Consider the following 25,480-nt stretch of genomic DNA (forward strand, 5'->3'; position numbering starts at 1 on the left):
ATGTTGCCAACAATATGAGAGACACTCTGGTATATGGGCAAAAAGTCTATGGTAGATGCTTACAATAAAGCTTTGCCCAAATACTAGAGCATCTCCCACATTATTGGCTATGTGATGATTTCATTTCCAGAAGTGACATCAATGCACCAACAGTGTCTAGGCCTAGGCCACAATTTGCTTCTGGTAAGAACCCTGCTGACTGAGTGAAAGGCACTGGGAGAAGGGACCCCAATCATGCAACCCTATGTCATCCTCCAGGGTTCTGGAAATCCAGAATTGCACATGACCTTCAGACTACAGAGATCAGTTCTGGAGAAAATACAGCTTCAAAAGGTAGACTCCATGGCCTTGCACCCTGCTCAGCACTCCTCAGGCACCTTCAAATCTCCAGGAATTTTACAATTTATTTTTGGCCAGCCTATGAACAGGCATTTTTAAGATAGTGGTTGAGACAACAAAAGCCCTGCCGCACTCAGTAACGTACCTGAGCACACCTAGTGTAAGCCAGTAAATTCAAACAAGTAAATACAAAATAGAGCTTTACCAAAGAAAGTTCAAAAGTCATGAAAACACAGAATCACAGCTTGTCATAGACAGGATACACACAAAAAAATTAAAGCTATATTTCTAAGTATTCACCACAGTCCTACACGATATGGTTGTTCCTGAGGCCTTCAAGTTGTGAGGCATAAGCAAAGTTCTCTCTGGCAGCAAAAGTGGGTTGAGGTAAGGTGAGTTTGTATGCAATAATGAGGCTCTATGCAAAAGGCTGACTATAACCAGGTGACCCCAACTGACCAATCCAGGGACTATCCTGGCCAAAATTTCCAGGCTTAGAACAAAAAGCCCCTTTTATTTGGAAGGAGTAGGTATCCCCTGCTGTCCAGAACCTTCTTAGTTGAAGCAAAACCATCCCAATTAACTGCTGCCCTGGGAAACAACTTTGAACAGATAAGACTAAGATCTTTTTTTGCACAGGTCACTGACAACATTTTCAGGATGATAATAAAACATATTTCTCCATCAAGTTCCACATTTGTTTTCCCCTATTTGGTTCCGGAAACCAAAACTTGGTCAATACCCTAAAAATTCAGTAAAATTCAAATTTATTCAGGCATAAAATTATCTGTATGTTTGAATAAGACAAATAACATATTCAGATATACTCGAATATTCAAATATTCAGATATACCTGAATATTCGGGTATGCCTGAAAAATTCGGATCCATCTGATTTTTTTGTATTTTTGGTCTTTTTACATTTTGGCCTGCAGGGGGCGCATGTTTAAATTTCAGGTTATCATCCAGACACTCTCCTGTTGATACCAACCAAGTTTTATGAAGTTTGGTTCATGGGGTCCAAAGTTATGGACCTCCCACAGTAGGTGCCCCATCACCCATTGTTTCCAAAGGGAGCTAACAGGAGATGGAGGCTACCCTTTTGAGGGTTCATAACGTTAGACCTTCTGAGCCAAACTTCACCAAACATGGGTAAATACAGTCTCCAGATGTGACCCTGTAATTTTGGTTCTGGTAGCTTTAAAAATGTGCCCCTGAGAGGCACCCCAAGAAATTGCCCAAGATTCTCTATTCTGCAGTGCCTTGGCATCATTGTACCCAATGGGGAATTTCTGTGCAAGCTGCACATTTTTGAAGGTAGCGTGCTCCTGGGCAGAAGCAGGAAACCATGCATACACAGAAACTGGGATAAAATAGCCCAGGTATATATGATCTCAGCTCAACCCTGGTGTCATTGTGCTGTGCAAAAAATGGCCAAGTATTACTCTCCTGACAGGGGTCAAAATCTCTTGTCCACTAGCTCAAATCCTTCTACCATAAAAGGACTAATATTGGTCTTGTCAATTGCCAGAGACAATTGGATTATAGTTCTCCCAGAGTACAATTTGTCACAATCACGCAGCTCCTGCGAGACTTCTGTAAAGTCCCAGTTCCACAAAACAGTTAAAACAGCAGCAATAGCAACAACATACCAACCACAAAAAGTAACAGGGAGTCTCATCAGAGTATTATTTCCCAAAATACTAAATACATTATATTTGTACAGATTTGAGACTCTAAAGAAACCTCGTTGTAGGACAAAATTACAGTGTAAGTGAGAATAAGGATCCCAGAAGAGAAAACAGCAGTAAAGTACTTTATTGCTTGTTCTAAAACCCAACTGAAGTAGAAGAAAATTCTGCTAACAAACAAAGCAATAAAGATGTCATATAACGTAAGCTCTAGATATTTGGAATAGCAGAAAAAACAGTCAAGATTGGCTGCATTTTGAAGCTTCTTTCTGAGAGGCAGATTAACCTCAGGATGTTGTTAAATTTCAGGAAGGGGGGAGAGAACTGAAAATGAGGGAAAACATTGCTTTGCCTGAGAATGTCTACCTTGTTTTATTTTCTTTTGGATCTATGTTCTTTAGAGATTTCATAATCTTCTTTAAAAAGATTTAGACGGGATTTACAATATGACCAAAGGAAGGATGTGAGATCTTAGTAAGAAGGGACAGAGGAGGATCTTTAAATTGCCAGCTATCCAGAGAATCACGTAAATCTCAGGTTGATGACTGTGGATCAGGGTTTGTTTTAAATCTGCTCTAGGAAAGATTGTGAACTTCAAGGGATTGGTAAATGAGATACTGATCCCTTTGGTACTTCAGAGTCTGGTTCACATCCAGGTCATCCGTGATTATAAGCTGGGAGTTAAAGGGAATGGATGAGACGGGCATTGTACAAGGAAAATTCGGTTGTTGTTAATAACAAGCAGTTTTGTGTTTGCTTCCTAGCCGACATAGAGTTATTCTCTTCTCTGATGGTTACAATGAGACAGCTGTTTTCAAATACTTCCTCAATGTGAATTCTCTCTGGAAGAAGCCATTCTCCTCTAAGTTTTCAATGGAGTCAGAACAGAACTGCATATGTCTATTTTCACCCATTACTTGTTGGTGGGTCTTAGTTTTGGGAGGGTGGTATGCATTTGATATATTTCTGAATACATAATCATTACAGAATTGCTGAGGAAGTACAGATTACAATCTATATCTATATCTATCTGTCTGTCTGTCTGTCTATCTATATTCAATATATATTGTAAAAATCACTGAATGAATTCAGATCGGGCACATGATGTGTGTGTGTGTGTGTGAGTATGTATGTATGTATGTATGTATGCATGCATGTATGTATGTATGTATACATACATACACACACATGTATGTGTGTGTGTGTGTGTGTATGTATGTGGGTATGTATGTATGTATGTATATATACACACATATACGTGTGTGTGTGTGTGTGAACAAACACACACATGCACACATATATATGTTGTAATCTGTACTTCCACAGCAATTCTGTAATGATTATGTGTATATATACACACACACATACATAATCATTTAGGGACTTCAGTGCAGCTTGGAGATCTGGCTGTCCCTAACCCCACTGGCCTTTCCCAAGCCCTGCAGAGTTTGGAAAGCAGCAGGGGACAGATTCTCCATGCTGTGCTGAGCTAACTCAGCATGATATGGAGTCTCTCTCTCCCCGCCCCCCCCCCCCCCACAGACTCCCAGGTCCACATGGGCTTGGGAAATGGCAGTGGGTGAGATTGAAAAAGCCAACAAAGGCATATATTATTTGACTGTTTTGGTTCCAGGTATATTCAGCTTTTTGAACATAACTGGGTTTTATACTGGTAAAAGAATCACCAAGGTTAAACCATACTTTAAAAGAAGAATTTCTGTCTGGATCTTTTTTTTTAACATAGTCCTACTGTGACTGACTGCTAATAAAAGAAAATTACCTTTCTGCTGAAAACTCTGCATTTGCCATCATTCTTGTGATCTGTTGTTTCCTTACTAAGGCATTCTTCCTTTGCAGAAAATCTGCCCCTGTGCTGTTGCAGCAATCTTCACAACTAGTTCATTTTTTAAAAAAAAGTAGAGAGTATTTGATTGCATGTGACTAATCAATCATCTAATTTTTATGAGACACGTGTCTTCATTCTGAGTGTCCACCTTAAGGGTAACATTGGCCCATTATGCATAGAACGCTTACCTCTGAGCTCTTCAGGGGGTCTTCAGTGCATAGTGGGCTTGCAGAAGGGTCTCATCGCGTTTTTTCTGTTTACACATGAGGAGCTATATTCTGCCTGCCCTGAAGCCAGCTTGCTGGTCTCAATGGACCTCTGCAGCTTTCCCTGGTTTTCTTAACTTTGTCCATCAATCCTCTTAAAAGCACAGATTTAATCACACCCATAATTGCAAGATAAAAAAGCTTTGTTAATGTCCTTTAAATTGCAATATACCTGTGATAACAAGTATATTGATATTGTAGCCCCTTTCCCAATATACCCCCCCAAAAAAGAAAGAGGCAAAGCCATTTCCTGGACCACACACTGCTGAAGAAGGGGATCATGTGCTAGATCCCCCTCCCTTCCCCTCCACAACACTCACTCTCTGTCTTTCATTCTCTTCCTGCTGCTCAGCCAGGAAAGATTGTTTTAAAATGCCATCTTTGAAATAAAGTTGTAAAATGTCCTCCTAATCATCGGAGAGGGCAGAAGCAGAGTGGGGGAGGTGGGTAGCATATTGAAGTCTGAAATCTAAGCTATGTCAGAGTCTTATCTGGCAGAGTACCAGATTTGCTTCCCTACTCCTACATTCAGGCTAGGAGTCCTTGGGCTAGCCACAGTTCTTTGGAACTCTCTCAGCCCCACCTATCTCCCAAGGTGTTTGTTTTGGGGAGAGGAAGGGGGAAAAGTTTGTAAGCCCTTTTGAGTCTCCTTACAGGAAAGAAAGGGGAAAAGTATAAATTCAAAGTCTTCTTCACTATCCCTACACCCCCCCCCCCCGGAAACTTTTCCTGATCTAAAAAGAAAGGGTGATATATGCTCCTCCATAGAAATTTCTTTTCTGAAACTTGTCTCCAAAGGCTGGGAGTACTCAACCCCTGATTCCTTGAAAGGATCTGACTGGTAGTGGAAAATGCTGCTGCCTAGGAAATCAGGAGAATTAAAGAAAAATATAGGCCACTGCTGTTAATGGTAAGCATCCAAACACAAAAAACAACACATAATTTTTTTGTGTATGTGTGGGTGTATATGTGTGAGTAATGCCTAAAAATTCTTGCTTTGTGTTATCATTCCAGAAAATCTTGGTCATAACCTTTCCAGTGATATTTCTGCACATTTTTGGATTGGGTATTTTGGTATGCACACCTCTAGTCAGAAGGACCAATATGCATTTTCCACTAAGAACATACTTGTACATTACAAGATCCTCAGGTTGTGTGTATTGCCAGGAGTAATTAAAATCACAGATGAGTTATTGCTGTGAACTCAGTTCCCGTGTTCATGGGGGCCTGATTTGAATTGAGACCATGGCACACAACCTCAAGGTGCTTATTATTTACTCTGAATCATTTTCCCTATCTACAATTGCTTTTCCTTGTTCAAGCACTGGGTTATTACTGACCTATGTGGTGATGCTATATCACAACGTTTACTTGGCAGACTGTGTCTATGGGATGGTATGTCAATTGCTTCCCCAGTCATCTACCCTTTACCCCTAGCAAGCTGGGTACTCATTTTACTGACCTTAGAAGGATGGAAGACTGAGTCAACCTTGAGCTCGAAACCAACTTCCATTGGGATTAAACTCAGGTTGTGAGCAGAGTTTTGCCTGCAGTACTTCAGCTTACCACCCTGTGCCATAGCCCTAGAGCCGTGGTGGCGAACCTTTGGCACTCCAGATGTTATGGACTACAATTTCCATCAGCCCCTGCCAGCATGGACAATTGACCATGCTGGCAGGGGCTGATGGGAATTGTAGTCCATAACATCTGGAGTGCCAAAGGTTCGCCACCACTGCTCTAGAGGATAACTATTTGCCCTATTGTGGGCCCAATGTCCACTGTTTGGGTATGAGCAGGTTTCTTCAAAACACCAAACAGCATTCCCCTGTGGCTGTTTCAGGTTGGGAAAATTGAGTCTGTGGTGAGAACAGACGAAGTATGTTTAATGGATTGAAAGATTAGGTCACACACATTTCAGTGTATAAATAATTTGCCAAGATAATGAAATGTCACTATTTGGATTTGGATGCATATATGATAGAATAATATTCATATTTTCTAAAAAGTCCCAGGGCAATTCTCCCAACTGAGCTGCTTTACAATTCACATGTCAATCAGACCTACAAGGAGATAAAGAAGGAAAGCATAAAGACTCTGTTGAGATCCCTCTGGCAGCAGGAAGATGCATAATCAAAGAATGCATTAGGAAGTGTTTTGCTTAGTGCAATTAATTTGGTTCAGCAGGCCGGTATGCCGGTCAGCAGTTCTTAGCCGTTTGTTCTCTGTTCTTCTTTCCTAAGCAGACCAAATATGACTGACAAGGGATGGAGAGAAGAATTAAGCAAAGCCAAGTGGGGCAAATAAGAAATGCAAAGAGCTCTTTGGTTAAAGAAATAGGGATGAAGGAATGTTCTTACTTCACTTCCTGTGTTTATGTGTTTACCCAAGGTTTCAGTTAAAAACACAATTGGTTTTCATACAATTTTTCCCTATACATTTGTTATTGTACTTTGGTTGGTATTGCAGAACACAGTTATGCATAATTTATATGATGTGTCTGTAGGGTGTATTCCCCATTCCTGCCTCTTTCCTCCCCCCATAAAGTGCCTTCCATCATTCTCCTTCCTTCCATTTTATCTTCCCAACAACCCTGTGAGATAGGTTAGGCTGAGAATGTGTGAGTGGCCCAAGATCACCCGGCAAACTTTTATGGCAGAGTGCCAATATGAAGACGGTTTTGCCCAATTCTCGTCCAAAACTTTGTCTACCGCAATGTAAAGCATATGCTGTTTATATGTCAATCAGATGTATAATGCTGATCTTTTACACACAAAAATAATGGTGAAAAATGAAATGATTCTCCTCCAGACAAATAACGCCTCTATGTAGATATTTATAATCTTATCCTGACATGACATTTTGCATGTGCAGGAACTTGTCTTTTTTTAAAAAAAAATGATTAAAATTTTTTTTCACACTGTGAGAGCCAGTGTGGTGTGGTGGTTAAGAGCAGGTGGACTCTAATCTGGAGAACCAGGTTTTCTTCTGTGTCAGTTTTTCCTGCTGCAGAATAGGCCGTCTTTACTCCCAGGCACCGGTTTGATCTCCAAATGCAATGTTTGCATCTGGAATAGGAGAAAAGCAACACACCTCCTTGGGTTTCCTTTCCCCTGCATCATTTCTGCCCTTCTACATGATATTTCTGCTGTGGCTCCTGCTCTTCACTCCATCTTCATGCTTGCCACCTTCTCCGGTAAGGGAAGGGAGGATGTCTGCTGAGGAGGACCAGGGAGTCAGCTGCCAACTAGAGCACAAGCCAGGTAGGGTTTCAATGAGTTGTGATGTCATGGAGGGGCAGAGTGTTGCCAGAGGGTGTCAGGAATGTCTGAGGCACCCAGGGCCACAGGCATCTCCCGACATTTTGGTGTACTATAAAGCACTAATCTATTGACACATCTCAATAAAAACAATACTGAAAAAATTGCAAGAACGTTTTCCAGGAATAAAAAGATCATGAAGGTAGTTTCAGATAACTGTGTAGGTCTGAAGTAGAACAGTACTCATGTCTGATGAAGGGAACCTTGAGTCTCATACCCACAGATTATACCCTGAAACTCTTGTTGGTCTCTGAGATGCTACTGGACTTGAATCTAACTGTTCTACTGCAGACCAACATGAAACTGTCTTATGATTTCTTTTATTCCTGTAAAATGTTCTTGCTATTGTTTCACTGTTGTTTTCAATGATAAATGCCAATAAATCAATAAATGCCAATAAATCACTGCTGTACATATATTAGCTTCATCTATTTCTAGCCTTATAAATTGATTCAATTTTTCACTAGGCTATCAGCCTAATACAGTGTGTCCCAGCTAGACGTTGTCCAGGACAATGCAAGCATTATAGAGACACAACAGCAAAGAAAGTCCTACAGAATTCTGTTTGATATATCCCCAAATTAGGATTACAGTTTCCAAGTGGGGCCTGGAGAGCTCCCAGAATTACAACTCATCTCCCATAGAGAAAGTGTCTGCTTTGAAAGGTGTATTATATGGCATTACATCAAGCTGACATCCCTTTCCTCCCCAGTCCTTCCTTCCCAAGCTGCACCCCCAAACTCCCAGGATTTCCCTATTCCAAATACAGCCAAGAGAAGCCAGCTTTGCACTGATAGGATCACAAGATGCCTTTCCAAAAGAGGTCTTGAGCTTTTAATGGAGGCGTTATGGAGCCACAAAAAACCCTACACCTGTAAAATGTTTTTTCTTTCTCTCCTCTTGCAGCTGAAGTCTCAATGACATTTGACATGAAAAAGTAAGTGTTGGCAATGACAACTCAAACTCAACAGAAGGCCGTCTCTTAATTCTTTGTTTGGCGAGCCCGTTCATGAACATTCATTTTATTACTCTATTACATATGACACAAAAGGAATATATAATGACAGGCAAGTTTTGTTGAAGCCAGTAGCTAATTCAGCCTCAGCTTTCCTTAATAAATGACGGATCTTTACCTATCCTTTGAAGTTATTCTCCAGAGGTTTTATTTCAGTGCAAGATATGATGCTACAGTCTTTTAAAGTCACTGTTTTATCCTCGTTGGGAGGCAATTAAAGAGTATGAAAAATTACCACCTTCTGCTTCTATTCTTGTCAAAGATGGATTTTCTTTCCAAAGTGAAAGAGCAATCCTGCCATCACCAGAGTCAACATCAAGGTAAAATTGAGTTCCAGATGTATGTCCCCTTTGAATCCTGAGCATCCAGCCTATTAAAACATATCTGCCTCTGATTCCTTTATTCATTTAAAATAGTTTGGTATTAGAAGCAACATCAAAAAAACACCCATGTGCTGAGGGGGGTGGGGGGAGGGCAGGGGAGATAGAAACATTCATAAACTGCTTAGAAACATTAGCCATTAAAATAATCATGCCATTTCATTATGACTAAATCATAATTTAAAGATATCACAAATTCACAGTCTGGACAAGGCCTAGCTAAGGATTTACATTTAAGGCCTATACATTTCCCCCAATTATCTTTTTTTGTCTAGAATGTTTGTATACAGAAATCTGCTTGAGACAGTTTACAATTTAAAAAAAACATTCAAAATGTAGGTGTTCACTCCCTCCTTCCTGTCCAATTTTTAAAAATACTTTTATGTTTTTATACGCATTTTAGCTCTGTTTTGAATTGTTTCAACAATGTTTATTGGTTTTTAATGTTCTTTTAAAATGTGATTTGATTGTGTCTGTTTTTCATTTGTTAGCTGCCTCATGAGGACAAAAAGGTGAGGTGTGAGTTTTGAAATTAAATTAAAATTCAGTAAAATCATAGATTATCACTAGCCACATCAGCCATAAAATCATCTCAATTTAGTGGTCGTACAATCATCAGCCAATAATAGCAGAAAACAAACTTAAGAATGAGCCATGAAAACATCAAACAGGCAGGGTATAATCCTTGAAGGGTAGCTATTAGATAGTGGCAGTAGTGGAAAGTGACCCTGGCTGAGGATCTTTCTTAAACAATAGCAGCACCAGTTCAGCTAACCCTGGTTAGAACTGTGTTGAAGGCAATGGTAAACTACTTCTGAACAAATTTTATCCCAAAAATCCAATGATGAGATGATTCCAAAACAACAGAAGGTATAGCACTTCATGATGGAACTCCCAGGTTTGATGGAACTCGATCAGCAACTGGGAAAGAGCTGAGGACAAGTATGAGTAGCACTATTTTTAATAATGCAACTGTTTTACTCAAAGAATGACAAACGCAGGAGGAAATGGAGTTGCTCTTATAGTGAGGTAAGATGCTGCACAGACATTTTGGCTAAAATGTAAAGTCTGATTGAATAATATCAATCAGGCTTTATGGAAATCCTATCAATCTAAGCATCCTTCAAGTTTAGGCTCCAACTACAGGACAACTACAGGTGCAGATGAGGAAGACATCAAAAGCTTTTATGCAAGTGTCCAGGAAGAACTTGATTAGACACCTAAACAAGATGTGCTGATAATCATAGGTGACTGGAATGCAAAGGTAGGAAACAAAGCAGAATCAAACATTGTTGGAAGACTTAGGCTAAGGCTGTTTCTGCATGGGCGGAAAACAGCACCCTAGGGATGGTAAAACACCATCCCTGGGGCGCTGTTTGTACAGCTGGTGCTGCTGCATTGTCCCCCCCCCCCCAAGTGGTGTGATGCCGCCGCTTTTGAAACTCGCTCCTGCCGGTGCGGTGCACAGCACACTGGTGTGAGGGCACCTCTTTTGGCCCCTCCAGTTTCCTGTTCACTTATCTCTCCTCCCTGCGCAGCTCTGGACAGCTGGAGCGACAAGCCCTCGCTGCCCTCCAACCTCCAGGGATGTCCATCTAGTCATCCAGAGCTGCGGAGGGAGGAGAGGGAAGTGAACGGGATGACCCGCAGGCGCTGCCCACATGAGACCATGCAAATAGTCTTGTGCGTCCACCGGCATGAATTATACCGGTGGCGAGCTGTTTCCTGCCGCTGTGCAGAAATGGCTTAAGAGCATGAAATGAAGTGACACATACAATTCTATGAAGGCAATAATTTGTTCACTGTGAACATTTGTTTCAGGCAACCTAATGCACAATTGCATATGTGGATGTAAATTGCATATGTGGATGTAACCAAACACCAAACCATTCATAGTGCCAAAATAAAATATAAGCAGCTTTTGTGAAGTGTTTAAAGCACAAATTTGCATTGCTAAGTTCAAGTGAACAGTAACCAAAAGAAATGAAAAGCCTTGATGGATGATTGATAGTACTCTTAAAATTGCTAAAGATAGAAAAGAAGCAAAAGTAAAAGTTGACAGAAATAAAATCAAAAGTTTAAATTCAGAGTTCCAGCAACTCACATGTAGAGACAAAGTGATCTATTATAATAATCAGTGTAAAGCAATAGAAAGGAACATCAAAAAAAGGAAGAACAAGAAAGCTGTTCCACAAGATCCAAGAAATCAAAGTGAAATATAAGGCATGGTTAGATATGATAAAGATTGACATGGAAATATATTAACTGAATAGGACAAAATAAAGAACAGATGGGAACAATACACTGAGGAACTATACATAAGAGATGAAAAGATGACAGATCTTCCCAAGAAGAATCCTTTGAAAAAGAACCTACAATCTTAGAATGTGAAATAAAAGCAGTACTGACAACAACTGGAAGAAACAAATCACCAAGAGTAGACAGAATATCATCAGAACTATTCCAAGCCACAGAAATGTCCATCAAAATATTTCATAAGAATATGAGAATGCATATGGAAAACAAGACAATAACCCACAGACTGGAAATGGTCAATTTACATTCCAATTCTAAAAAAGGAGACATCAAACACTTCAGCAACTACTGGACCTTTGGTCTAATTTCTCAAACAAAGAAAATGGTGCTCAAAATCTTACATGAAGACTGTTATCATATATGGAATGTGAAATGACAGTTAGGCTGTTTCCGCACAGGCGGAATACAGCGTCCCCGGGATGCTAAAAACAGCATCTCTGGAGAGGGGTTCGCATGGCCGCTGCTGCATCGCAGTAGCAGCAGCCTCGCAACCCCCGAGCGGCGTGAAGCCGCTGTTTCCGAACCTTGCTCCCTGAGTGAGGTTTTTTGGAAACAGCGGCTTCAAACTGCTGCCGTGCGAATGGCAGCAGCTGGAAGGCGCCATTTCCCCCCTTTTCCCGAATGCCTTACCGTCCCTCCAACCTTCTGGCATGTCGCCCAGGCCAGGGGACATGCTCCTCCTGCCCTGCGACTCCAGAGCTGTCGTGCAGGGCAGGGGGGCGTGTCCCCTGGCCTGGGCGATGCGCCGGAAGGTTGGAGTGACTGTAAGGTGCGCCGTCTTCCACACCCCTACCGGGATCGTCCATGTGAACGGTCCTGGGGGGGGGTGTTGGCGTCGTTTACGCCGAAGCACCCCCGCAGCGTGGCCGTGTGGAAACGGCCTTAGATTCAGAAAAGGAAGAAGCACTAGAGATAATATTGCAAATTCGCATTGGTTACAGAAGCATATGAGAGAATTTCATAAGAGTGTTTTTCATAGATTATTGCAGAACTTTTTGATGTACAGATCATGAAAAATTATGATGGGTTTTAAAGTAAATGGGTTGTCACAGCACTGATTGTTTTGATATGCAATTCATACTTCAGACAAGAGGCTAATGTTAGGATAGAATATGGAGAAACAGAATGGTTTCCAGTAGACACAGGTGTCAGACAAGGATGTATTTTATCTCCCTATCTTTTCAATCTATATGCAAAACACATTTAACCATTATTATGACATTCTGAGAGGAAACTGAAATGTTTTCAGTAAGAACAATGAAATGTCTCTAGTGAATTTCAACACATTCTTTCAGTCAGCTCCTTTTCGCTTTATAAACCTGATGTCTGTCAGATACCCACAAGGACTATAAGGGCTGTTGGTCACCAAAGAACTTCCAAGTCCAAATATTGCCTACAATGTGCCAAATTCTGTCTGTTTCTCCAAGCAGCTGTGTTTATAACTTCTTCCAATAAGCCTAGCATTCAACCTCTTTCTCATCTCTGATAGATTGACATTTTTGATAGCTAGTATGCTTCATGTTGAGCATCTACATTCCACTGTGCAGAATGGTGATCATCTCATGGACAAATGTCAACTTTGAAGCTGTCCAGAGACATAGAAGATACTGTAGTTGTCATACAGATTAGCTTCTTGGCACACTCTCCTCCTTTTGATTTTGTAAAAAAAATCCCAAAAGTTTGTTTTGCCTTCATATCTGTTGTTATTTTCTTCAGCTGATGCAGAGTAGCTGGAGCAGCTCGAGATTTTCGTCTATCTTGCCTACCATATTTTTAATACCACAATTGTCACCCTTGAAGTCTGTGATAAGGAATTTAAGCTACTTACCAAGCATGCATATAACTACTGACTAAGGAACAGCAGTATGAAAGAAGAAATACCGCTGATATGACAAAACAGAGACAAGAGGGTACGTAAGAGCGGATGAGGGAGCTAAATCAGAAACTTTATAGGAATGTTGGAGAATCACTGCAAGGATATCAAATCTGGGGTTTTTGATTTATTTATTTTTTCGTGTTCCCATTGCAAGCAGATGTAAGCCAGAATACCAAAAAGCAATGTGAGATAATAGACAGAATTTGTGACTGAGATCATGCAGAGCTAGACTTCTATTGCTCTACAAGCATGTGTGTGTATGTGTGTGTGTGTGGGGGGGTGTGTCCACACCTATTCAAACATTGAGCAAACAGCCATTCATCCAAGGTGGCTAGGGCCTTATACATTGGGGGGGGGGGGGAAGCACTTCTGAGATGCAACAGTTGGGTTTTTTTGGCACAGTAGTGATGTATTAGTATCTGGCATTTAGTATTGATCTATTAATCTCTCTGTTGCCAGAGTTTAAGGGTACCAGCACTGAGAGTTGGGGAGATACTTACCTAGAATTTAATTCTGCAGATTAGCTGTTGAATAAAGTTGACTCTGGTTCGGCCCCTCCACTCACCTTTCCTTCCAGTGCTGCTCTGGAGGGCTGGAGGGACACGCCCACGCTACCTTCTGACCTCCAGGCCATGCAGAGCCGCAGTATAAGGCTGAAAGAGCCACATGTGGCTCCAGAGCCACGGGTTGCAGGACAAGCACTCAAAACCCCTCCCCCTCACTCCAGTCTGGCTGGGGACAGCATTTTAAACTGTGCATGCCAACTCTGAAGCCCACGTAGACTTTTGAGGCAGAGCCTGAACCCATTGTGGACTTTGAAGGCAGAGCCCATAGTTTAAACTGGATCCAGCCAAATCCAGCATTAAACTGAAAGCTTTGCCTGCCTGGGTCGAGCTTTATACCGCCTCTGAAATGTACCTGACTTCAAAGGTGAAGCCAGCAGTATAAAGCTGGACCTGGCCAGGCCAAGCCCAGCATTGAAGTGTGGTCTCTGCTTCCATGTGGACTTTGTAACAGAGGCCAGTTTAAAGTTGGACCCATTTGGGGCAGATTGGAATTCTTGGTGAGAAGAGGGCCAGGTGGCCAAAGACGCTCCTCTTCAGGTTGCGGACAGGGCAAATGCCCTGACTATCCCACCCTAGAAGCACCTCTGTTTCCCAGGCTCTACTCCCAAATATCCAGGAATTTCCCAACCTAGAGCTGGCAATCCTAAATGAGGACACTGTATTACCAAGCCAAGCCCTTAGGAGATGGTAGTCATTGAATCCAATTCATGCTCATGAATCATGATTTATTGACTAAGTCATTATAGTAATGGGGGGGGGGGGACCCTGGAGTTTCCTACATCTGTGCCCAGTGATTCAACTACAATCTCACATTTGCTCAGCAAACATAGCTTTATTCCCCCCTGACATTCCTTTTAACCATCTTGTTGGTTTAGAACAATTAGATTTAAAACATGGTTCATTTTGTCTGTGCCTTCCGGTGTAAGTTGTTGGGTAACAAGTAATCAGTTAGTACAAAACCAAGACATTGCAGGTATCCCAAACTAATTAGCAAAGGTAATAACAGTCTGCCGGGTAACCTTAACCTTATCACTGCTTGGCAGTGTTGTTAGCCTTCAAAACATCAATTGTCACCTGTAATAAAAGATGTCCTGGTCCCAGCCTTTAAAAAAATATCACTTACAAAAAGAGAGCTTTAAGAAAAGTGGAGAAAGGAGAGAGAAAAGGGAAAAACAAATTCACAGTTGCTATAGTTACTGGTAATCCAGAGTGAAGTTTTTTTTGAAAAAAAGATGGATGTGGATGGGTGGGTATAAAGGATGTTCAGCTCTAGTATTATGGTAACTGTTTATTTTGAGATGAAGAGTGATACTTAGTACTGTTTACATAGTACTTTTAGTACTCAAAACACACAGTAATATTATGCTGTTGTAATCCCTGCAACAGTCTTATAAGTAAGGCTAGTAGTGGAGCTGACTCACCTTAGGGAGCTGCTGATTGCCCTCTGGGAGGGCGAGGGGAGGCCGAGACAGGAGCAGAACCCCCAAGGCAGAACCATTAGAGACTTGGCCAGCAAGCAAAAGTTTTCCCATGCTGGGATAGCGAAAGGGGGCAGAGTTGCTGACTGCTGGAGGCATAAAAGGAACTTTCACCTTTGTAGATCATCCTTGGCTTCGTTTGGCTGTTTCTTTCCTCCTTCGCCCTCCCTCTAGCTTCCTTTTGATTAGCATAGCTTCTACTTGTCTCCCTTTGGCTCAGCTTCATCTTGGTAGCTCCTAGTTGGCCCTAGCCCTTTTTGCCTACTTTCACTTGCATTTTGGAGGGAATCAGCTAGATGGCAGCCTCACTCTCCTCCTCCCTCCTCCTGCCCAAATAGGGAGGGAGGGTGGGTCAGTTTGCTCCAGGCATCGAAGAAGGCCAGAGCAACCGCGTGCTGCCTAATATATAGGGAGTGTGCTCCACCCCTTGCGCTCGTGCTCCAACGCAATCAGGCCGGGTGTGTCTCGGCCATCCGGCCGGCCCAGGGCACACATGCTCACTGCTCTAGAACTCACCATGTGCCCTGCCCCCTGTCGCAATTACAGCCTAGTTGACTCTTGTGCTGTTATTTATTCTACTCTGTTTTTGAGCATGTGTTCTAGACCAGGGGTAGGGAACCTGCGGCTCTCCAGATGTTCAGGAACTACAATTCCCATCAGCCCCTACCAGCATGGCCAACTAGACCTACTAGACCTTGGCCAGCACCTCTTTCCCACTTTTGACATTTCCTAGTGCTTTAAAAAAGTTCTGCTTTCCTCATGTGAGTAAATACAACTCCCTCAGTTGCTGTAACCATGTTGAAACAATGCACAATAGGCTATCTTTCCTTACCATTTCATTTTTTTATCAATGAATTTTAAAAGTATTCTCCTCCCTTCAGTTATATATTTTCCCATATATTTCTTTGTTCCTCATGTTACACAGCCAATTTCAATGAATTTCAATCCTCCCCTTTCCCTGTAACTTTTATTTGGCAACATTTTTAATTATAATCTATTACGCTTCACTATAGAAAGATTCTTGTCATTGGCTCCCCCTCCCCCACGTATGTCTTCAAATACCTTTTTCCTTTCAGTTTAAAAATATTCATGAGGTTTCCTCCCACCACATACAAAGTGATTTTCGCATACTTTTATGTCAGTCGGTACTGAACTATATTAGGGCATTGTACCTGATTTTTATGTGAAAACTGTTTTTTCCCTCCTGTCAGTCGGATTGCTTTGTATTTTGCTGCATTTTGTGAGGATGTATTTAAATATATTTTCGTAAACATTTCTTCTTTGTATTTCCTTTCTCTGAGTTTATCCTATGAATTTCTAAGTTGCTGGGTCTTCCTTTTCTACAAGTTAGGCATGGCTGCTGACAATTTTCCCCCTCACATAAGTTCTATTTCTATAATCACATTCACATCCTTTATTTCTCCTTAGATTCCAGGAGTTCATTTTCTTACTATAAATTGTGTGAGCCTTTAAGGTGCCATTGGACTACAGCTTAATTTAACTTTGAGCAATTTCTACCTGTTGAAACTTGAACATCATCCTACAGCTTTGTTAGCACAAATTCCTTATTTTCCTCTTTTTTCTGCTTTCCCACAGTAAACCATGTTTTAATCTTATTACTTTTTACAGTGTTGTATTCTCTCTTTTTCATCTGTTTATTTTTTTTCTCATCTATGGACCACATTATTTTTTTGTCACTTTGCAGTTATATTTTCCTTCAGTCCCCGAAACTGACCTATGGTTCTGTCTACTTCCTTTTCTACTAGAAAAGCTTAAATCATATGCTTATTTAGAAATAAGGTAGAGCCTGAAGATCTCCTGGAATTAGATCTCTTCACTATAGACTGCTTTGAAGGGTGGCCTCAATGGCTTTATATTCCCACCCTACTCCAAATGCCATAAATATTCCTCCCATATTCCCCCTACTCCAAATCCCTAGACATTTCCCAATTCAGAGCTGAAAACTTTAAGACCTGTTATAAATGTTATATTTACTACACCAAAAATCAACTCAGACATGGAAAAAGGTGGAGTGTAAAAGCCATTTTATGTTGTCTCCTGTCAAAACTTTTTGGCATACTATCGTATCCCCATGGCCCAGGCTAGCTCAATCTCATCAGATTTTAGAAGCTAAGCAAGATGGGCCTGTACTTGGATAGGAGAGGAGATCACCAAAGAAGTCCAGTTGCACATGTTGTCCTAGCACCGTGATGGCGAACCTTTGGAGCTCCAGATGTTATGGACTAAAATTCCCATCAGCCCCTTCCAGCATGGCCAATTGGCCATGCTGGCAGGGGCTGATGGGAATTGTAGTCCATAACATCTGGAGTGCCAAAGGTTCGCCACCACTGTGAAAGAGAATGTGAGTTGGAAGAGACCCATGGCTTTGAAGTTCTCCCAGAGCCTCCTGACAGCCTGTAAACCTTATGATCTATTCTCGTCATTGTCATCACTGTTTCCATGCTGGGGCTGTCTAAACTGTTTCACATTCTCATCCTAAAATCCTTTCAAACCTTTACTGCCTCTCTTCCCCATCTCATTCTTTTTCAGAGGAATCCTTAATCCAATTAACAATTCAAAATATCCCCAAATTCCTATTCTGAGAGAAGGAGCGTTTTAAAAGACATTGCCTTCGTTTAGTCTCCTTATCTCTCCTTCCCGCCGCTATGCTTTGAGCTGAAAATCTTCTGCCCATAAAAGGGCAAGTCCTCAAGTGTCACATCCTCTCAGCCACTAAGCACTGTCTGGAGACAATGGTGGACTGCTTTCCTCCTCAGGCAGTGATTGGCGAGGCAAGGAGAATGTTCAAAATGAGAAACCAGGAGAAAAGAAATGTGCATTTTTAAGAAGCAACATGCAGTAACATCACACTAGAAATGAAGATTTATGCTTAACATATTTTCTCCACATTTAGTGCCCCTATTTCCAACCTTATCCTTATTTGTCCTTTCATACAAATAATTCTTTGGAGGAAGGGAATGCCGAAAGATCCTCCTTTTTAAAAGAGGTAAATTAATATCAGCACTTCAAGAAGAGTGTCAGATTTCCTCTGCCACTAAGGGCTCAAAAGAGAGACAGAGGAATCTGGTTTCCTTGGTAATAAGAAAGACTTTGAACATGCATCCCTCTGTCTCTCCACTCTGAACACCTTTGAGTGTGTTGCATGGAAGTTGATATCTTTAGCAGGGACTCCCTAACATTCAACAGACAATGCCAGCATTTTCCTACATGCAATAACCATGTGCTTGCACTAGTAATATCTAATATTGATAATGTACCACATTATCTATATGTCTTTCAAAGGAAGGTTTTCTGGTCATTTCCCTACACCCACACCCACCCAAGGACTCAAAGCACTATTATTGTCCTTGGGAAAACACCCCTCTGGCTCTGACACACAGTTGGCTCCTGGGCTTTGTAACTGCAATGTGGAATGCTTGATCTCTTGCGTGTTAATGCAAGTATGCTCCTGACAGTCAAAGAAATGGCACACTCAGCCACATACATTGAGAAACGAGTGTGCAGTTGGATATGCGCATGAGTGATAGGAGGAGTCATGGGCTAGCACAGGGGTAGGGAACCTGCGGCTCTCCAGATGTTCAGGAACTACAATTCAGAGGCTGATGGGAATTGTAGTTCCTGAACATCTGGAGAGCCGCAGGTTCCCTACTCCTGGGCTAGAATGAGAAGGGTGCACAGGTAGGTGGGGGTACATGGAAGAGGGTTGTGAGAAGGAATGCTGGTGGTAGACAGAGGTTAGGTGGGGAAACTCTCTCTCTCTACACACACACACACACACACACACACACACACACACACACACACACACATAGTATCATATATATGAAAATACTGCAGTGAACAATCTGATTAAGCAAAACAATGGAGAAATTAGTTTTCAACATGGCTGAAATCTTAACCTTCCCACCCTCTGTCTTCTTACATCCAAGTTATTCAAGACAGTCAGTAACTGAGGCCCTTTCTGCACAGGCACTGAGGGGGGTGCGTCGGCATAGTTTATGCCAGCACACCCCCACGGGACCGTTCACATGGACGGTCCCACTGGAAGCGGCAGCAGCAGCACAGCCTTCACACAGGCTGCAGTGCTCCCAAGCGCTCCTTACCTCTGGTCACCTTTCATGTTGAGGAGGCCAGGGGACATGCCCCCCCTTGCCAGAGCGACGACCCTGGAGAATGAGGCCAGGGGGCATGTCTCCTAGCCTGCACAATGCGAAAGAAGGTGACTGGAGGTAAGGAGCGTTTGGGAGGGATGGGAGAGAAACGTCGGCTTCCACCCGGTGCCATGCGAATGGCACTGAATGGAAGCTGGAGTTTCCAAAATACCTCGCTCCCGGAGCGAGATTCAAAAACACTGTTTTGGCAGGAGCCAGGCGTCGCTGCAGCGATTTGGCAGCGGTGCCTGTTCGAGCAGTCCCTGCCAAAACACTGTTTACCTGCCTGCTGCTGCTTTTGGCCCATGCGTAAAGGGCCTGAGTGTATCTTGCTTGAAAATTAAGCATCCTATATAACTGACTGTTTGGTCATAGTTTAAAATTAGCACTATTTAGAACATAGTTGCAACTGTGAGTTTCATAGCTGTTGTTTGGATAAGTAGCTGTTGGTTGGTTTGTATAAGTAAGGCACAAAGGCATTATGGATAGATGCGTTTTCAGTGGGTCAATTGGCTAGGTAGCTATTCTTGGTACATGCTCACAATCACAACTGGTGCAGAAATATGAAAAACAGCAACAAAAAAAGGAAGATGAATCCATCCCGATGGAATAGATACAGTAGAGTATATGTTAAAAATAGCAGAGATGCCCCATAAGAACACAAGGGGTCAAAGACATTACCAGGACTTATGTTCCCCTGATACGACATTTTTTTTCCTTCCAAGAGGCAACAAGTTAAGCTTTGTAATCTGATTGAAAAGCAAAAGCTTAGTTGCAATGTGATCACAATAGGGAGGTCAAGCTCAACAGGCGAGAGTTCAGCCCGCCAAAGGTCTACATAATCATTTAAGAGCGTTGCAAAGTTTGTCAGTGGTTCAGACCCGAACTATTTTTTTCCGTGCTCCAGCTCACATGCTTTCTGTCCTCTCTCAGGACAGAAGCATGACATAGGGCAGAGGTGATGCACTTGCAAGCGCACAGCTTATTACTTGCCCAGAAGCAGGTCTGAGGTTATTGGAGCAACAAACTGATGGGTTCAGCATATAGATGGGAACAAGGTATATGTGAACCAAAAGAAAAAAAATACTGGGGATATATATTTTACTGGGAAACAAGAACTTTGCTGGGTTGGATTCTGCTGATCATCTACTTCAGCCATTTGGCTCCAAAGAGAAAGAGAGCTCTGCAAGGCATTTTTGTTTGTTCCTGTGTTGTAAAAAAAAAAAGAATCACAGTGCTTTTTTGTCATAGGGTCTGGAAACCTTTGGCTGCCAAGTAAATAGGGTTGCCACCTGGCGCATTTTAATCCGGCTCCATTTGTTTTTCAATCAGCCTGCTGGTAGGATTCCCAAACAGCCATTTCATTTCAGCCAAAAGTCAGCTTCAAACCACAGGCCAATTTAGAATGGCATAAATTCACACAAATGAATACGGACATTAGAGAAAGGATTACTGGCTGAAGGGAGAGTGTTGGCTGCCTAAGCACACTGTAATGTGCAGGGGGTTAATCTCTACATAGGGAGGTATTCAAATCATGACTATTTTTACTGCGACTTTTTATTCCTCTAGGGCACTTTCAGGCACCTTCCGCACATGCAGAATAATACACTTTCAATCCACTTTCACATTTGTTTTGCTACTTTGCTATTCTGAACAGTAAAATCCAGCTGCAAAGTTCATTGAAAGTGGATTGAAAATGCATTATTCTGCATGTGCGGAAGGGGCCTCATACATGTAGAATAATGGATTTTCAATCCACTTTCAAAACACTTTGTGCTGGATTTTACAGTGTGAAATAGCAAAATCCACTTGCAAATAATTGTTAAAGTGCATTGAAAATTGATTGAAATTGCATTTGGCATGTGTGAATGCACTTGCTCAGACCAACGTAAATGCATTTGTATCTGTTTACATTCTCAAAAACATTTAGATGGAGGTTAGATCTCATAGGCCCCTTCCGCACACGCAAAATAATGCATTTTCAAACCACTTTCACAACTGTTTGCAAGTGGATTTTGCTATTCCGCACAGCTTCAAAGAGCACTGAAATCAGTTTGAAAGTGCATTATTCTGCATGTGCGGAATGAGCCATATACATCTTTCATGAAAAAAAAATTGCTGAGGACTCCAAATGAAATTAAGCAAAGGAGCTATATGCCCACATTGCACTCTTCTGACACCTGTCCCTTGTTAAAGGACTCTACCTCATTACAAGGCCACCCTAAAGACATGGCTTTCATGTTGCTGCTCATACACCTATGCTATAGAGCAAGTTTAAGAAAACATTCTATAGAAAATGTTCATTACTTTCTCAGGGTAAATTTAGTACTTCCTAAATGATCTATGTCAGCCATTTCAGTTTAAGCACACTAGATGTATGGATTGATGTATATAAGGTTAAAAGACCCATTTTATATTTTGCTGCAAACTTCAACCCCTCTGTCCCCCTTCATATTTTCCTCTGTCTTTCTCCCCCACTTCACAGATTCTGGCTTTCCTCTTCCATTCTTCATCATCACCATGTTTTTCTCTTCACTTCATTGGCTGTTGCCTGGCCACAATATTACTATAGGCCACTTTGAGTTGCTGTAACAAATGAAAAATGTCACTCAGCTCCAGCATTTTGCTGTTTGTGATGTTGTCACATGCAGGAACATGACAGTTCTAGCCTTTAGGGGCCACTCCCAAATTGTTATGTTTTTAAACCAAGTTAGATTTTTTAATGTAAACCTGAAGGTTTCCCCAGGTTTTCTGGACAGGTAGTTCATCACAGTCATAGTTGGTCCCTGTCAGGATCTGACTGTGCTTTACTATTACATATTATGATGAAAATAAACAAGCTAATGCCTCCTTTATTATGTATCTTAAAAGCTTTGATATTCTATTAATGAGTAGATTAGATTTTTTTTTTAAAAAAAGCTATCAACTAAAACCTGAACTAGCTGTTCTGGATTTTCCAGGCTGTGTGGTTGTGGTCTGGCGGTTTTAGCTCCTAGTGTTTCACCCATATCTATGACTGGGATTCTCCAAGGAATGTCATAGTAAGATATGTTTTCTCTCAGTGGTACCAGACCACAGCCACTCAGCCCAGAAAACCCGCAACAGCCAGTTGGTTCCAGCCATGAAAGTAATCAACAATACATAAAACCTCAAGTGGAGGAGAAGTCGATCTATGGCTACCAACCTTGATCCTCCTTGATCTGAGATTTCAAATGCCTTAGCAGACCAGGTGCTCGTGAGCAGCAGCAGGAGAAGGCCATTGCTTTCACATCCAGCATGTGAGCTCCCAAAGGCATCTGAGTAGCAGAGTGCTGGACTAGATGGACTCTGGTCTGATCCAGCAAGGCTCTTTCTTATGTTCTTAAGTGTTGGGCTTTACTATAATATTCAGTCATATGTTTTACAGCAGCTTTACTGCTGTATTGCAGTTACCCAGAATGTATGGCTTCTCAGTAATAACAAGTGCTGTTTCAGCAATTCTTGGATTCTGAAAATGTGTCGTCTTGTTTGATTGCCCCAGTCTAAGCTTTGCCCTGGATCTTCCAATTAATGTCAATAAATCAGTCTCAGTGAGAAAAATGGACTATAAATACTGTAAATAAATAAAGTGATTCCTTAGAAGTTCAAAAGTGCCTTAGACTGTGTGTATTGTTCCCACACACAATACTAGAATTCAGCCTTCAAACTTTTGCTTACTTAGAAGTAAATCCCACTAAGTTCCATGTGGACTACTACTATGTCAGTATGAACTGCAATAGGCATCGTCTTAGTGCAGGGGTCGGGAACCTTTTAGACTCAAAGAGCCATTTGGGCCCATTTTCCCCGGAAAAGAAAATTCATGGAGCCGCAGGATTCCGCTTCTCCCCGCCCTGTGGGGTGGACGGAGGCGCGGGAGGCCGCTTTCTTCTGGGGGGGCGGTGCAGAGGCCACCGGGCAGGTTTCACTTTCACTCGCCGGACAGCTGTTGCGGCTGCTGCTTCTGCTCCCTCCTCCTTTGCTCCTCCTTCCTCCCTTCTTCGACCTTGGCAGTGTTCGACTTCTGATAAGCGAAACCCATCAAAAAATCCCCTGCGTTGCCAACTCCAGGGCTGAGCTGGGGGATTCTGGACTGTTTCTGGGGATTTTGGCGAACGGCTGGTGCTGGCTTTTTCTTCCACGGCCCCTGGAAGAGAAAAGCCAGCACCAGCCGTTCGCCCAAAATCCCCGGAACAAAGTCCAGAATCCTGCTTATCAGAAGTCGAAAACTGGAGCTCGCCAAGCGCTGCGGTGGGGGCGGAGGCCGCTTTCTCTTCTGGCGGCGCGGCGCGGAGGCCGCTTTTCTCTTCCCCTGGGGCGGCGGCAGGGCGCGTGGGAGGCCGCTTTCTCTCTGTGGCAGCACGGAGGCCGCCTTGGGGCGGGCGGGCGCTGGAGCCGGGCCTGCAGCGGCGGCGGCGGGCGCCGGAGGCCGCTTCCCCTGGGCGGCGCGGCGGAGGCCGCTTCTCTGGGGGGGGTGGCAGCACGGAGGCCGCTTTTTTCTGGGGCGGCGGCTTCTGGGGCGGCGGCGGCGGCGGCGCTGGAGGCCGCCTCGGGGGGCGGCGGGCGGCGCCGGGAGGCCGCTCGGGGCGGCGGTGCCTGGATGCCGCTTTGGGCGGCGGGCGGCGCCGAGGTCGCCCGGGTCGGACGCGCACGGGCGGCAGTCTTCTGGCGCTGGGAAGGGGGCGGAATCCCACGCTGCCCAGGAAGGGGCGTGGAGCCGCACCACAGGCTCTAAAGAGCCGTTTGCGGCTCGCGAGCCGCAGGTTCCCGACCCCTGTCTTAGTGTAATATTCTTCATTTTAAACACAGATAAATACATTTATCCCCCCTCCCCCCAATATTATCTTTAGCTGATATAAATGCGTTAGCGTGTTGCTAATATTTCCTAACTAAATCTGTTGCCTACTTTAAAAGCTTCAAACAATCATCTGGAGAAGTTTGCCTTCAAAATGGTTAGAAAGTAAAGGATACTTTATACCTTAAAAGGGAAACCAACAGGATTGCAGCAAGACTAACAGTATGATTTCAAGTGCATGAACAGAGAACATGCTATTCAAAGCTGAGTTGACTTTTAAAGGGCGTTCTTTAAAATCCAACCATCTGGGCGAGGCAGGCACTCTGACCTTTCTAAGGTAGGGAATGGTCTTTTAGAGCAACAATCGGGAAAGAATCAGGGAAGTGAGCTCCAAAATTATTTGGAAGTTTGGAGTGACTGACATGGGCGTCTCTATGGAAAATAGTGCCTGGGGCGAGCATTGAAAATGTTGATTTTGGAGGCAAAGGCCACAATTCAACGCAGGAGCTCACCAGGCCAAGCCAAGCATCAAACTGCAGGCTTGGTCTGGCCAAGTCCAGCTTTATGCTGCTGACCTAGGCCTTTCCCCACTTACCTTTGACCACCCTTTGCTGCGCACTGCTCTCAACGCCATCTCTGGCATGCGCCCGGGCTTCCCCATGACCCCGCGCTCTGCATGGGGTCATCAAAAGGCGCCGTTTTGAGGAGCGCCAGGGATGTCGCGTGCTGAGGGGGCGCGAGAGTGGCAGCATCAGGGTGGCTGCGTTGTCACCGCCCCTGTAGTGGGGAGTGCCCCGGGACCCCGCGCTACTTGAGGAGAGTAGCGTGGGGCTTAAGGTAAGTGGGGAAAGGGCCTTGGTTAGACTGAGTCCAGCATTTAACTGTGGGCTCCTCCTCTGAGGTATACATGGACTGTGGAAGTGGAGCCTAAAGTGGAGCCAAGGCAGAGCAGAGTTCTTGGCGGGGAGGGATTAGATGACTACTGAGGGCAACCTTTCTTCAAGTGGCACCCCAGAGCATGCCCAAGATACTGGAGACTGGGTTTCTAATTTCCAGGTGCTACAATGAGAATTATGCTAAATCCTTGACATTACTTTGATTGCTTCAGTTTGCTGGTTCCATAGCCATGATATTTGTAATTTGTAGCTTGGCTTTTAGCTGATTGTAAAATGTAAGCTAGAAGACCCTTTGGCCTAGACACGAGAGGTAGTAAAAAGAGGGTTTTTTTCCTATACAATAATTCTACATCAGTGTGAATTTGAACTTGAATTGGAAAGTGGCTCATAGCTTGTGTGTGTGTGTTTTTAATCACAGCTGATGGCAATGGTGCCATTATCCACTCATTTTTTTTCCTCTTTGTGCTAGTTAGAAAGCTATGGCAGAAAGAAGAAGAACCAATCCAATCCTCG

General features: G+C 43.0%; 1 protein-coding gene across 1 annotated transcript; it reads right to left on the reverse strand.

The window, feature by feature from the left end:
- Positions 1-23,491: 23,491 nt before the first annotated feature.
- On the reverse strand, positions 23,492-24,732 carry LOC125441991 (atherin-like). The gene is made up of 2 exons (XM_048513078.1): positions 24,667-24,732; positions 23,492-23,971 (listed from the first exon to the last, which is right to left on the reverse strand). The coding sequence occupies exons 1-2, from the start codon at positions 24,730-24,732 to the stop codon at positions 23,492-23,494; spliced, it is 546 nt and encodes a 181-aa protein (XP_048369035.1).
- Positions 24,733-25,480: the final 748 nt, after the last annotated feature.

Source organism: Sphaerodactylus townsendi, linkage group LG12, assembly GCF_021028975.2.
Source record: "Sphaerodactylus townsendi isolate TG3544 linkage group LG12, MPM_Stown_v2.3, whole genome shotgun sequence".
NCBI classification, from domain to species: Eukaryota; Metazoa; Chordata; class Lepidosauria; order Squamata; family Sphaerodactylidae; genus Sphaerodactylus; species Sphaerodactylus townsendi.

Excerpts from the sequence above, each read along its gene's own strand:
- LOC125441991 (XM_048513078.1), bottom strand. The coding sequence starts at position 24,732 with ATGGGGAAGCCCGGGCGCATGCCAGAGATGGCGTTGAGAGCAGTGCGC. Across the intron at positions 23,972-24,666 it reads GCAGCAAAGGGTGGTCAAAG|CGTGGGATTCCGCCCCCTTC; the intron begins GTAAGTGGGGAA and ends CTTCCTGGGCAG.